The 14,318-nt window shown below is 51.5% G+C and overlaps 6 protein-coding genes across 6 annotated transcripts; 3 read left to right on the top strand and 3 right to left on the bottom strand.

The window, feature by feature from the left end:
• Window positions 1–425: 425 nt before the first annotated feature.
• K460DRAFT_274634 (glycoside hydrolase family 114 protein) lies at window positions 426–1,574 on the top strand (the record flags this gene model as incomplete). Its single annotated transcript, XM_040927973.1, has 2 exons — window positions 426–1,013; window positions 1,122–1,574. 2 exons carry the CDS (start codon window positions 426–428, stop codon window positions 1,572–1,574), a joined length of 1,041 nt encoding a protein of 346 aa, XP_040794057.1.
• A 3,482-nt stretch (window positions 1,575–5,056) lies between these two features.
• Window positions 5,057–5,606, bottom strand: K460DRAFT_269803 (uncharacterized protein; the record flags this gene model as incomplete). The annotated part of the gene is made up of 2 exons (XM_040927602.1): window positions 5,057–5,477; window positions 5,536–5,606. The coding sequence occupies 2 exons, from the start codon at window positions 5,604–5,606 to the stop codon at window positions 5,057–5,059; spliced, it is 492 nt and encodes a 163-aa protein (XP_040794056.1).
• A 590-nt stretch (window positions 5,607–6,196) lies between these two features.
• Window positions 6,197–7,739, top strand: K460DRAFT_270015 (UDP-glucose 4-epimerase; the record flags this gene model as incomplete). Its single annotated transcript, XM_040927618.1, has 3 exons — window positions 6,197–7,126; window positions 7,179–7,431; window positions 7,489–7,739. The coding sequence occupies 3 exons, from the start codon at window positions 6,197–6,199 to the stop codon at window positions 7,737–7,739; spliced, it is 1,434 nt and encodes a 477-aa protein (XP_040794055.1).
• Window positions 7,740–8,712: 973 nt separating this feature from the next.
• On the top strand, window positions 8,713–11,502 carry K460DRAFT_413047 (uncharacterized protein). The gene is made up of 4 exons (XM_040937579.1): window positions 8,713–9,343; window positions 9,391–10,091; window positions 10,251–11,047; window positions 11,102–11,502. The coding sequence occupies exons 1-4, from the start codon at window positions 8,890–8,892 to the stop codon at window positions 11,115–11,117; spliced, it is 1,968 nt and encodes a 655-aa protein (XP_040794054.1). The 5' UTR covers window positions 8,713–8,889; the 3' UTR covers window positions 11,118–11,502.
• A 208-nt stretch (window positions 11,503–11,710) lies between these two features.
• On the bottom strand, window positions 11,711–12,818 carry K460DRAFT_362231 (GTP-binding nuclear protein-like protein Ran). The gene is made up of 5 exons (XM_040932610.1): window positions 12,721–12,818; window positions 12,506–12,598; window positions 12,300–12,453; window positions 12,042–12,247; window positions 11,711–11,988 (listed from the first exon to the last, which is right to left on the bottom strand). The coding sequence occupies exons 1-5, from the start codon at window positions 12,793–12,795 to the stop codon at window positions 11,857–11,859; spliced, it is 660 nt and encodes a 219-aa protein (XP_040794053.1). The 5' UTR covers window positions 12,796–12,818; the 3' UTR covers window positions 11,711–11,856.
• A 572-nt stretch (window positions 12,819–13,390) lies between these two features.
• Window positions 13,391–14,290, bottom strand: K460DRAFT_373489 (26S proteasome non-ATPase regulatory subunit 9; the record flags this gene model as incomplete). Its single annotated transcript, XM_040934588.1, has 4 exons — window positions 13,391–13,522; window positions 13,626–13,957; window positions 14,010–14,082; window positions 14,135–14,290. 4 exons carry the CDS (start codon window positions 14,288–14,290, stop codon window positions 13,391–13,393), a joined length of 693 nt encoding a protein of 230 aa, XP_040794052.1.
• Window positions 14,291–14,318: the final 28 nt, after the last annotated feature.

The raw sequence follows: 14,318 nt of genomic DNA, 5'->3' as shown, positions 1-14,318 counted from the left end.
AGAAGAGCTCTAAGGACGTATTCAATATTCCAGTACCACCGCAACACCTGAGCCTTATGACCTTTACAGTCCCGAAATTGTGGTTCTTGCGTACACAGCCACAGCCATAGCCGCGATCTTACTTCATGCGGCCTAAGCCCTGCACGTAAATGAACTACATGACACCGCCTCTCTACCCAGGGGTATTGAACTCGCGTTCATTCATCTACATCTCTCCATGCGACGCGTCCGTCACGAAAGTTAGGAGTTATCTAAGGCTCGCCAGCCTTTACATGCGCATGCGCAAGCTCAAAACCCAATGCATCTAGCTTTTTGAGTACCGTTCGATTATCACGTGTGATAAAATCCGAAGGATTCAACGATTGTGCTGCGATTTTTGAGCGCGCTTTCTGTCGGCCACCAGCTACCCTCCCTTGGCCACAAACATGTCCATCAAACCCGCATCAAAACGACCATGGTCACTTCGGCTCAAACTCCTTCTCGGCGGCCTCGCTGCTATCATAATTCTCGGACTGGCGCTCGGACTGGGTCTAGGCCTAACAATCGGACAAAACGGCGACGATGACGATGGAGATTCTAATAATCCTCCAACGTCAACCCGCTCTCCATTACCGTCACCAAATACCACTCTGCCCTGGGTGCCAAGGGTGAATGATACATGGCAAATTATCCTCTCGCATCCGCCGCTGCTCTCATCCAACGACAAGGCTACCACGCCTAATGTGTCTATCTTTGATATCGACCTGTTCGACACGCCTACTGAGACTATTAAACAGCTGCACGATCTCGGCAAGAAAGTGATATGCTATTTCAGCGCAGGAAGCTATGAGGAGTGGCGGCCTGACGCCGGGCAATTTCAACCAGCAGATCTAGGGAAAAACTTGGACGGATGGCCTGGGGAGAAATGGCTGAAAGTAGGGAACGAGAACGTACGCAGAATCATGAAGAGTAGGGTGGAAATGGCGAAGGAGAAAGGATGTGATGGTGTGGATCCGGACAATGTGGATGGATATGTGAGTTACCATTTTCTGTCTATTCACACTACTTCCTTCCTACACCAAGCGCGACCTCTGCTTCTGTAGATTTTCATGCGAGATATTGTTGCTGATAAGTTATTCTAGCAAAACAAGAATGGTCTATCTCTCACCCAAGACGATGCTATAGAATATCTATCTTACCTCTCCTCCATCGCAAGGCCCCTGAATCTCACTCTCGGCCTCAAAAACGCGGGCGATATCATTCCCGTAGTTCTTCCCGTCGTGGAGTTCTCTGTTAATGAGCAATGCGTCGAGTACGGCGAATGCGATACCTTCCAACCCTTTATTGAAGACGGCAAGCCTGTGTTTAACATCGAATATCCGAAGGGCGCTGGAGAGGGTGAAGCGCAGACACACGGACTAAAAGATGATGTTATGGAAAAATTCTGTGAGAGGAGTGGTGGTGCGGCGGCGAGTGCAGGGTTCAGTACGGTGTTGAAGCAGATGGAGCTGGGCGGATGGGTGGAATATTGTGATGGAAAAGTAGAAGTCACGGCTGTGAACGCGACAGTTGGGAATCGTGGTCAATCAAGGTGATGAAAATCACGCGAATTAGAAACAGACATTGGAAAGGAAAAAAGAAATCGCGAGATCGCCGTTTGACTCGGAAATTTCGCTTCGTGCAAACAGTCTCCACGCTGTATTGCCACAGCATCTTTTCTCCCCTCTTCTTACCGAATCAGCCTCGCAGTGAGCACGAAATATCGAGGCGTCAGCTGCATGCAGCCTTACGCAAGCCCTATGGAAACTTTCCTAGTTGAGCGTCCCCCTAATTGCTGTGACGGGCTGTGCTATAGGAGGGTTATTGAAAGATTTCCCTGGGTTGAAGGCTACTTTTCCAAGCGAAGTAGCAGTGCGTAAGCGGTATGCATCTTCCCCGAGTCCATGCTGAAAGCGCCGTCAAAAATTTCAAATTGAGCTTCGTCAGCTCAATCAAGCAAAAGAACAAGCGGCACAAGACTTGTCACGGCAATTGCGAAGCCGAAAAGCTGGGCAAGAAAGCTTAGAGGGATTGTTGGGCAAATGGACGAACTCGCACTGTATACCTGTTGTTGATTGTATCGCTGTCTGCGGAGCAAGTAGCAAAGTCTTGATGTTCGATTGAGTTCATAGGTCAATTTCAGTATCCTCCATTTTGCAATGCCTCCATGGCTGACGGGCTCACACTAACGAAGGCCTACCCACTCAGCTCGCCTTAGCTCATTATTACGTGATGCTCAAAGTTATTTATTCGAACATGTAGAGGCTCAGAGGCACCGGGGCTGGACTTTAGCCGACAATAAGAATCTGGGGAAAGCATCATAAATCGCCGGGGTTAATGTGGCGACACGCCCGATCCTTGACAGCCTGGCATAGGTGGCGTGTAAACAACCCTGGAAGCGTGACTGGTGGAATCAAGTGTGATGCCCTCAGTATAATAGTAATCAGTTATGACATGCATGTTGGTACTAGAATGAAGCCAGGGCGCAGTTACCGGCCGGTTGAATGAAGATCAATATAGGAGGCTCATGGCGGGAAGGATCCTAGATCGAGACCAATTCCGTGTGTTGGCGTAAGCTGGTGGCCTGCATCTCGCCATTGACGGTGCCGAAACCCATCTGTTAGGCTGAAGACGACGCGTCCTCAATTCGACGAAGTTGACAGTCTAGTGAAAACGGTGTATGAAGATGAAAATATTTCAGGACCTCTAGTCTCGGTGCGAGTTTCCGTTCTTGACACGGAAGAACGTTTCGTGCCACCATGTGTATGTGGCGTTACTGAGCCAGTATGTCACGCACATCTTCACAAAGTCTTTGATCACGCGAAGGAGCAAAGACTGGTCGGCTCCAACATGTAACTGACGCAGCATCCGATGATAGGGTTGTGGAGAAGGTTATGTTCGCCGGGTTAGAGTTGATGCATATTTTATCCCCTCTTTACCCTATTCTCCGACTCCTGAAAGTCGGCTGAGCGACCATGAGAACAGTGCATGGCTCTGCCTAGGTAGGTATGGCGCCGTGAAATCGGTCCACAGTTCTGGATACGGAACGCGAGGCGCCAGCACTTTCAAGGATAGTGGTTTGCGGGGCTGGATTCGCGATCTAACATTGGTCCTCATCCCCTCTTTGGAAACTGAATGTCAATGTATGCAGTGTTCAAGAACTGCAATCAGGAAACTTTTGCGTAGGACATAAGCTTGAGCGATTGGAAGAATATATGCATAGTTAGGAATATGCACATAAGCTCGTAGTGTTAGTGAGCTAAATCTGGCTTGGATAATACAGCAACTTGCAGGTGATGAACTTGGCAATCAAGGGGGCCTACGTTTACCTTGAAGCGATAGCAAGCTTTAGTATTCGAAAAATGTACTTGTAGAAGTTAGTCTCAGTTTTTGCCTAAGATGCAAAGAGAGAGGAAGTGTCGGTGAATTCATAAAACTGCTAGAGACAGGGAAGGCGGCGAAATACGATTTTGTTTCGATGCCGTGTTACCCGTGGAACTAGTTCGGGGAGTATCGTCCGACCAAAGAGCCCAGCTATTAGAAGCGTATCATGCAGGTCTTACTGTCAAGCAATCACTTGACTGGGGAGAATGCAGCGTCTTCACGAGCGAATGAGGCCCGAGATCGATCCGTCTTTGAAGCTGTTGGGAGTTCTTGCACCCCGAGGTGGTTCTTGAGACATGTTCGGATCTAAGGTTATGCGATGCGGCATCTGCCTCCCAGGTCACATAGCCGCCGGCACTTGGGCACCTGTCCAGTCATCGGAACGCGGCATTGACATGGAGTGAGCTGTGGGTGTAGATTGCATCTAATATCGGTCTTATGCACGTTACATGGGTAGGTAAGTTGACTGGAGCAGGTGAGAATTGTTACTGCAAAGACGACGCACTGAAATGAACAGTGACGGTTGAAATAAAGTGTTGACGTAGACTTAGCGCGACGGCAAGGGCTTAGCGCCTGAATCCGGGGAATTGATGCAGGGGTTGGTCGCCCATAGGATCTCCCAGCCAAGGGCGGCAAGAACGGAAAGACGCGAGAAGGAAGGAGAGGGTGCTTGGGTGATTGGGTGTAATGGTCTTGAGGCAATTCGACTGATCAGAAGGAAGGTTGATGGCGATCGTTGCTTGTTTTGCGACGGCCTAGCTATTCACTGACTATACCTGTTCCTAACTCCAAGTGAATTCACCCGACGGACTCGCGGTCCGTGTATGTGCGTATGTCAGCTCAAGATCGCCTCTCGGGAATCGCTCGCCATCGCACATCATCCAGCCATCGGTGACTTGTTGACCAACCAGCCACTGGTCGACATCTGCACATACCGGCGATCGGCGACCGCCGTTACATCGCTAGCGATCGTACGGGCAGGTAGTGATACAATAGCCTCTTTCCACGTGCATGCCAGCCGATCCAAGTGATTGAGGCTCTTTCGCGCACTCGTTCCAAGATGGTCATGAAGGGGCTCGAGAGTGTCCCAAGGTGGTTAAGTAATATCCGAGTATTCCATACTGGTGTAGTGACCACGGTCCTGGAATCTGACACCCCTCAGCCTCAAAACTATCGTATCTAGCTGAGCAGAGCGGCTAGGCATTCGATGAAGACAGGCAAGACTGCATCAAACTCGGCGTAGTTTTGGGTACCTGTGAGCCAGACGCTGTGGCCCACAGCGAGGAGCTGCCGCAACGTGGATCTCATCTCACTGATGGTCAGGTTTGGTACCGAATGGAGGAATAGGGCAAGCTTATTGCGATCGTAAGACTCCGTTGCCTCGGTAAGTGCAGTGCCCTCGTTGGTCCATTTATCAAACGAGTTCTCAAACACCACAGTGAGGTGAGCATTGTTGTGAGACGCCGCATCGGACGTGGCGTGCTCAAAATATTGGATTTGCGGCAAAGCCCCCGGATTATGGACTGCAACACAGTCAGCCTTGCACGGATAGAACTGCCGACATGGCAATCCACAGTGTCTGACTATAAGTACAACCGAGAACAGTACTCTAACAGAGAAATTTTTGTTACGGTAGATGGCACTATAACAGGGCCTATAGGGTTTGGGTTTCTATGGGGGCACGGAATGGGAGTAACACCGAAATGAACGAAATTGGCTTACCAATGTAGTCATCCCTTAGCCCGGGACTCTCGTGGACTGCTTGGGATATCGTTTGTAAATATGTAACATGATCCGGAACGTACTGTGTAGGAGTCTCGTCGACGAAAATGCCATGGATAGCCATTGATGAGTCGTACTCGCCCCAGAATGAGTACGCGGCTATTTCGTCCAGCACCGAGCTTAAATTCCTTGTACACCACGAGGTGGCCACGTAGCCGATAGTGCGTACATTAATGAGCGAGTTCAGTATTCCCATGGCTTGTGAATACTCCTTGCTCGGCAGTGCACCTTCGCCGGGACCATTGTAAATGTTGACGATTGCGGTAAACTGCAATTGCGGGTATGCCGAAGCCCTACGCTGATTAGACTTTCGTATGCCACAAGAAAAACTTGGAGTATATAGTTCCATACATGTTGTAGATAGGAGTCCAAGCACCTACGGAAGGGTAGATGTAGAGCGGGACGATCACTGATCCGTTCATGGTCCGAATTTGGCCGCGGCCAGTTGCCGCCGAATACAATATGTTGGTCCAGGCCTCGTCAGGATTGCTAGAAAATAGAAGAAGGGAATAAGAACGGATGAGTGTGTAATGACTGTCGCTGTGTAACAGCAAAATATAGCGTGCCTTCGGGCGCCAATGATGGAATCGAGTACCGAGTGCAAGGCGACGAAAGAAGCATCATAGTCTGCCCACGTCGGTCACCTCATAAGAATATTGGTTTTCTTTTAGAGAACGCGGCACTGTGATCCATACGGGGTACGAGTTGGGCTTGATGCGATACATATTGAACAGGGATCATTAGCGACGGGGCAGTATATTCGAGAGTGCTGGGCCTGACGAGATTCCGGATCGAATGAGTCGGGTTCAAAAGGCCGGATCATGCCAAGCACCATAAACAATATTATGCGATACAGGTAAAAGTCTTACGTGGAGCGGGTTCTGCCTAATTGAGCATGAGCTGCGTAAGTCCTCAAATGCTGTAGCGCATATAAAGAATTTTCAACGTACCACTCTCCACTAGAATACGACACTCACTTTGCTCCTTTTCCAAAATACCACCTGTGGTAGACATGGAGGCTTCATCGTACTTCGAGACCGCATCGCCCTCCTTCTCAACCTTTTCACTGTCACCGGCTGCAACACCCGAGTCCGTCAGCACACCGGGGACACAAAGATCCGTTCTTTTCGACGACGATGTGGCAGCGGACCCCCTCGACATCGGTGGGAGCAGAACTTCCTTTATCATGGTCGTCGGCGGATTGGGGTACATTGGGTCGCATACGGTATTGGAGTTACTCAAGGAGGGTTACAACGTCCTCGTCATCGATGACTTGAGCAATTCATATGAGAATGTGCTGGACAGGATAAAGACCCTGGCAATCGAATCCTGTGCGGCACAAGGGAAGACCATGCCAGCCTTGCACTTTCGACAGCTTGACTACCGTAGCCCTGCTATGAAGTCTATTCTGGCCAGCTACGCGTCATATTCTGTAAGCAGTAAGCCACTGCCCATATCGAGAGGCTTCCCTTTCTCCACGCTCCATCGAACAGACTCTGGCATCGATATGGACATGGACGACACGCAAGAACCCATCCTAGAGCGACAGTCTAGCATATCAGGTGTGATCCATTTCGCGGCTTATAAATCAGTGGAAGAGAGTATCCGAATGCCATTGAGGTATTATAGCAACAACGTCTGCGGATTGGTGGACTTCTTAGGCCTCCTGGAAGAGTTTGGCATCAAGAACTTCGTTTTTTCGTCCTCTGCCACGGTCTATGGCGAGGGCGCCAACTGCGGGATTCCACTTCGCGAGGAGTTGTGCGTGCACCACCCAGAAACATTCCTTGACAACGATGGATCCGAGCAACATGTCCTACCTGGAGTTGTAGGTCTCACTTCGCCATATGGACGTTCCAAGTTTATGTGCGAGTCCATCCTTGCAGATCTTGCAAGATCCGACCCAACCTGGTCAATCACTGCTCTACGATATTTTAATCCGGTGAGTTTGGTGCATTTCCTGGGCTAGACTATTAGCTGATGTGAAGACATAGGTTGGCTGCCACGAATCTGGTATCTTGGGCGAAGATCCTAGGCAGAAGCCGAGCAACTTGATTCCGGTCATCGCTACTGTCCTCACTGGAGCCAGACCAGTCTTGGATGTCTTTGGTACTGACTGGAATACCCCCGATGGAACAGCCGTTCGGGACTTCATCCATGTAGTCGACCTAGCCCGAGGGCACATTGCGGCCTTGGCGGCTTCGGCAGCTGGCCGCACGAAGGCTCCCTTCCGCACCTACAATCTTGGTGAGTAGACATTCTCTTAGCGTTGGTTGGCATGACGGCCCTGCTGACTCCATCCAGGAACGGGAAGGGGGCATACCGTTCGTGAGGTGCTTCGGAGTTTGGAATTGGCGTCCCAACGGAAGATTCCAGCCCGGGAGGTGGGCCGAAGGGCGGGAGACGTTGGTTTCTGCGTAGCCGAGGTGCAACGAGCTGAAGTTGAACTGCAGTGGAGAGCAGAGAGAACGCTGGATGACTGTTCCGGGGATGTCTGGAACTTTACAAAGGCTCGGTGTCCAGAAATACTTGAGACGGATACGATAATGTGCTAGCGATGAGACATGGTTCGGTGTGATCGAGCATTGTCGTTATCTCTACAATACTAGCATGGTGGGTCGGCGTTATATCGCGTTGTGAAGTGCATGGTGTTCAAAGATTGCATCTCTTTCATGGAGTTGGATAGACTATAAGCTGTAGCTCAATACCAAAATGGGTTCTATGATTCTCTGGACTATGACTTGACCACAGTCAGCAAGTTCCTACTTTCAAGAGATACGCCTGGTGGCCACCTGGTGCTGTCAAAAGCCGAGACAAGTAATATGAGAAGTCTAGGCGAAGTGAGGTGGGTTTCTGCTAGAGGTGTCCTCCAAGGCTTGGAAGGGCGATTTGAAGGTGTAAAGAAAGTTGACGCTGCGGTCGAAGGGCAAGACGAATGTTATAAGCATCGTCGTGGGGATCGTGTCTTATCCAATATAGATAGAGGCGATAGTTTCATATAGCAATCACGTGGGTGGGCTCGACATTTGGTATCTGATAAGACAAAGTCGAGTTGAAGGAGCCAAGGCCAGCTTGCATGACACGTTGTGGTGGAGGGTGTCTGCGACCAGAGTTCGGGTATGATAGCAAACTCGACCCACAGAAGGTTAGCCCCTCTCTTTCTGATGCAGCGGCGCATTCCGGGCCGTACCTGATGCCATCGCTAGCGAATCACTTGGAGCGACAAGAGCGGAGAGCTTGCGAACCGGCGCACAGGCGAGAATAAACGGTAACACAGATGGCAGCGCTACCAGAGCCGATCTTCTCCATGGCGCTATGAGTGGCACAGAGTCAGGATCTCGATGCTGCAACAAAGAGAATGCAGCACAAACCAAAACCAGTGCACGCTAAAGTAGCCACGCAGGACTGGAGGGGATGCGGCTGCAAACATCCATTAGGGGGTCGCAGTAAGCAAGGAGCGAACCTTTTTCGCCTTCGGTCGAGGGTAACCGATTGGGCAAGGCACGTCCCGGCGCCCTTGGCGATCATCTCAGCGCTAGAGTCGGGCACGTGACAACGGCTCAGTAGGCATCCCGTGGCCGTTGGGTCGTCAACGTCTCTCACGACTCACGACTCACATGTCGTAAAAGCTGGCTCGACTTGTTAGAGACTACGAAACTGTGATCGCCTGTGCATGTCATTCGACTCCAGAGGCCTCCTGCCGCCATGGCGATGCCTTCCCAGACATATCCGGGCGCTTCTGCCATCTCGGCTGGCGTAGATCCCACTTTCTGGGGTCAACAGCACTTCTCGTCCGACTCCACCTCGCCATTGTCGTCGTCTCTGGGCTTGCATCTGTCGCCAACAACTAGCGTCACCACCCAGGAGAGTTTCAACGGCCGTTCTCCCTCTGAACAGACTTCTCAGTCCGATAGTGGCTCCAAGAACGCGCAGGATGGCCAGAAGAATGGCCAAAAAGAGCTCAATGGCAACCAAGCGAGGGCTTCAGTCGCTGTCGCATGCGTGCCGTGCCGAAGTAGGCACTTGAAATGCGACGGCGGCGTGCGGTGCTCAAGATGTAGGGCTGAAAATGTCGAGTGTACTTATATCAAGTCACGACGCGGCTGGAAGGGAAAGAGAAAGAACAAGGAGGAAAATGGCGCGCCAACAACCCTCAATGGTACGTGACGACTACATAATTTACCCATTGATCTAACATGGTGCCAGCTCTCCCCGGGGCAGAAGTCCCTCACAGCAATGGCCATCTATCATCGCCTGAGTACTCGTATAATGGCGAACTCAGCCCAACCAATAGTCTTGGCGTTAGACCCGTTGCTCCTCCAGCTACCCAGCTCAATCTGAACGGAAGCGCACGAGTTAATCGTTTTGGCCACCTTGGTCCTGAGACGGCTGTTCAGGCATTCTACCACTATTTCTACAACTCCCATCCCTTCTGTCTACCGGAGCCAAGGTTAGTGCGGCTCTTCAAGGAACGACAGGCCCCTCTTCTCGAATATGCCGTCCAGTTCATTGGATCTAGTTACATACCTGCCGTCCCCACAGATATGTACAAGGAAGCCTTGGACCGATACATCAATAATGGGAATTACCCGAGAGACGCATGGTCCGTACAAGCACTCTTGCTCTTTTCCATCGGTCTACATGCACATAACGAAGTTCCCCGAGCTGCTCAAATCTTCGCCATCGCCCAGGCTCTAACGCTCGAACTCGGTCTCAACCGCATGGAGTTTGCTTTATTGCATGGAGATAGTGATCCACAGCTAGAAGAGAGCTGGCGAAGAACGTGGTGGTCCATGTTCACCGTCAACGGTATGATGACAGCTGTCAATCCAGGCGTGCAATTTAGGCTGAAGGATGTCATGACTGACGTTCCGCTACCGTGCGAAAACCATCAGTACTTCTCAGGCGTAAGTGCCCCCCTTTGAGATATGTCAACCTGGCTTGGCATCATTCCCTTCTTTGTACTAGGCCCGCATCTCGTCACTCGGGGGTCACCGCTTCTCACCCTACGATCATATCCATCGTTGACAAGACCTCCCTCAATGCACTGCTAATGAATTCACCAGCACATCCCCTACCCGAATTCCCTGCAAGACTATGACGACTCTTCCTTTCTCCCCGCCCTCACCATCTTCAGCTCCTTCACCTACCTCATTGATGCCGTCCGTATCCTCGGAAAAGTCTTCGAATGCGCACGCCTCGACGCAACCTTCGAATACCATGCCGTTGACGTTGTCGACCAGTATCTCTGCAACTGGCGCCTTCACCTCCCTCCTTCTAAACTCGACATTGTCAACAACGATGGCCATGTCGACGAGGTTCTATTCCAGGCGCATATGGTAAATGCTGGCAGCACGATTATGCTCCATCGTCCGCGGAGTAACTTGGGCTTTGGAAGGGTTGAGGGCGTGAACATATGTGTGCAGCCCGGACAGGTGCTACTGCCGACGCAGACGAGGGAGATACATACCGCCAAATGCTTGACGTCGGCGGAGAACATCTCCTCACTTATTCGACTTCCGGCCCAACTGTTGTACCACACACCGTTCTTTACCTGTGTGGTAGTCATGGCGTCCGTCGTTCACCTCTCGTACTGGTCTTTCCTAGTCCCCGATGGCCAGGACGATATCGTAAAGCAGTCGATCCGGTTGGACGTGGGCACACTCCAGCAGTACTCCAATACGTGGTCCATTGCAAATGTGGTCTTGGGCCAGGTACGCGGCGTTGCGCACACGCTCTTCAACAGCAAGAAGGCCATGAGCATCCATCTCTGGAGCAACATTGACCAGCATGATGTCATTCGCAACGTTATCGAAGAGGGAGGACACGTACCTCAACAGAATTACGCACAGCTCATCGCACCGTAAGCGCCACCATTAGTCTCCTTTACATACAAAATACTGACTATCAATTGTAGGATGCTGAAGTCGTAAAAGTTTCCCCGTCATTACAGAGCTGAGGCTACCCACTCGCTCACACCAGCCAGCCAGCCAGCCATGCGATGCCAACACTTGCTTTCTCCCTATTTTCTTCCGGTCTTACATTTGTTTCTACAGTGAACATTAATTATCACATACCGTTTCCTCGCCTTCTTTTACGGGTTTCAGGCGTTGCGAATCTGTTGCAGGCGTTTCTTGACATGATGACTAATGGAATGATCGAGCGACTGAAGATGATGTACGAAATTTAGAAACTCTTGGAAATATTACGAGGATATGAACAATGTTGGGCCCGGGCCTGGCCTTTTAAATATTTTAGGTGCTCTTCTTAGAGCTTGAAGAAGCAAAAGCGTTTGGTTTGCTCCTGCTGCCACTTTGGCATATGACTTCCGAGTGCTCACAAATGACGTCAATCTCATTTTGATAATTGATCATCTCGCTTGCAGCGACACAATTAACAGGAGAGTGGAAAAGGACATGTTGGATTGCACGTGCAGAGAGACGACTTTCTAGTCAGAGAACAGTCTAATCTTGTTCGTTCATCGGAACGCCAGCTAATCCAGCGTTCCGCATCGAAAGTAAACTTCCGCCCATCGTTGCTCCCTTTGTCCCGTTTTCGCTAAGAATGTCTGAATCTCCCAATTCAGCTTGTCCTGCTGTCCCAGACCGCTAAATTCCGCAACTGTGTCGTGTCCCCGTTACAGCGCCCTTGTAGGCGATCTTATGGCCATATCTACAAATCGGCGTCATCCTCATCGGGCAGGGGCATCTGAGCGGCATCCTGCATCTCCTTCTGGTACTGCTCGAGCACGGCCTGGTCGACCTGGACCTCGGGAGGCGCAAGGGCGGGGGCAGCGACGAATTCCTGTGAGCGAAAGGTTAGCCAATGTACCGGAACTGTTTGCGCAGCTGTCATACCAAAGTCTGGTTGCCGACAAGTTTCCGGGCGAGCCAGAGGAAAGGCTTCTCAAAGTTGTAGTTGGACTTGGCGGAGATGTCGTAGTACTGAAGGTTCTTCTTTCGGTGGAAGGTGATGGACTTTGCCTTGACCTTGCGCTCCTTGACGTCGACCTTGTTGCCAGTGAGGACGATTGGGATGTTCTCACAGACGCGGACCAAGTCACCTGAAGGTTTGTTAGCTGATTACTGCGCAGTGTAGAGTCTCAGAGGACGTACGGTGCCAGTTGGGAACGTTCTTGTATGTGATACGCGAGGTGACGTCAAACATGATGATACCGCACTGGCCGTTGATATAGTATCCATCACGTAGACCACCGAACTTCTCCTGACCTGCCGTGTCCCAGACGTCGAACTGGATGGGTCCGAGGTTCTGCCAAATATATCAGTAAAGCGTATCGCGCGAGCGAGCGCGGACAACGTACGGTGGTGAAGCCGAGCGGGTGGACCTCGACTCCGAGCGTCGCGATGTACTTCTTCTCGAATTCGCCCGTCAAATGGCGCTTGACAAAGGTCGTCTGTGGGCGGTGCGGTTAGCAATCTTGCTCTATCGCCGGTCGTATGACTGCAGTGTCTCGCGCACGCAGGCCCCAATCGCTAGCCGGTGCGCGCAATAGCTGCAGAACAGAACAAGACATACCTTTCCGGTACCGCCATCACCGACAAGCACAAGCTTGAAGGTGGGGATGTTGCCTTGTGCGGCAGTCTCGGCCATGGCTGTGGTTTGTTGTGGCGGGGTGGTGGTGTAGGTGTTGCGCGAAACTGTGAGAGCGGTTGTATTAGTTGAGGTCGCAGTGTAGAGTCGGGTGAGTGTATGTGGTGCAGGCGTACCTCTTATTAGTGAGTGGGGAAGAAAGGCGGGCTTGGAGGTGCACTTTCAGAGGGGCAGGAAGAGGTTTTGTTGTGCAGGGTGAGTGTTGGCCGGGCGGTGTGGATCCCTCTTGGCGCTGCCCTCAATTGTCCCCTCGTCACAGGCAGAGGCAGCGCTTTAGGCAGCCGCAGGCACGCTTTGTCTTTGAAATCAATAATCAAACGATGGCCAGCACGAAGAACACGACAATTGTTTCATTGCCTCCACAATGCAGGTAACCGGGTATCATGCTATGCTTGTGTCAATGACCCAAGCCAGGTGCGCCACGCAGCAAGCGCTGTTGTTCATTCAGCCTCATCCGCTGTCCTCGCCCGAAGCACCCCGCCAGGCATCGAGTAGACTATTTGTTTGGCGCCTACTATAACCTCCATATCGGAAATGTACTGTAGGGATAGAGACATCTGTTATGCGCCACTTTGAATATGCCGTCGTAGTTGGACTACAGCGGCAGCAGGTGGCAGCCCAACAGCCCTCTTCCGCCCCAATTACTCCGTGGTGTAAGTTGCATCTCTATCGTCTCTGCCGGGCCGCCCGAAGTACTAGGCCGAAGGGCCTTGACCGTTATTGGGATCTGTGTGAGCTGTTAGCATTATGCACAGTGCTTCAGATTGCATGTCGTGTAGCTTAAGCGCTTCGAAGCTCGACTCTGCCAGCACAACCTGCCATGTACTCACCCCTTCATTTTGAGAGACTGCCTCAGCCACCCGCGACAGCCTCTCGTGATTTGTCCAGTCCACCCAGCCAAATTTGGTCACTGTGTCGCCTACTCTCAAGCCCGCTGAATCTGCTGGGCTGCCTGCTACAACACTGTTGACCTTTGCGAAGGGGGCTTCTAGAGCTGCTGGAGCTGTATCAAACGCGGTCTGGGCGTGGTTCGCCACCCCTGGGTTGTTCTGTGCTTGCTCTGCCAGTCGGGCGTGGTGCTCGTGAAGGCCTTTCTCTATCCGCGACATGAGGTCCTTGTAGTCGTTCTTCAACCGTATTATGCGCGCCCGAGTTGTCCGTACTAGATCGTATAGTCAGCGACGACTCGGTGTGTTCGCGGGGTTCTCTCTTACTCTGTGGGACATCGATGTCACTACGCGGGAAGCCGTCGAAGGTAGTCAGGCCAGTGTTCATGTGCACACCATGCTAACATCAACCCGTTAGCTGAAGAGTTGTTCAAACAGGACAGTATACGTACTGAGTCCAGGACCTGCCCCAACGCTTTGAGCTCTGTCTCTACCCGGTCTTTTTCTGCTATAAGCTCCTGCAACGACAGCTGCTCCTTCGGGATCCCATTCGCGTAGCCCGAGGACGTAGGCCCCGAGGATACGGTGGGAGCGTGTATATCATCCATACGTATGCCTAGAGAGCTTGGTGTCGAA

This window comes from Cucurbitaria berberidis (assembly GCF_010015615.1).
Source record: "Cucurbitaria berberidis CBS 394.84 unplaced genomic scaffold K460scaffold_1, whole genome shotgun sequence".
NCBI lineage: Eukaryota > Fungi > Ascomycota > Dothideomycetes > Pleosporales > Cucurbitariaceae > Cucurbitaria > Cucurbitaria berberidis.
The sequence above is the reverse complement of the archived record's forward strand: the minus strand, read 5'-3'. Positions and strand labels throughout refer to the sequence as shown.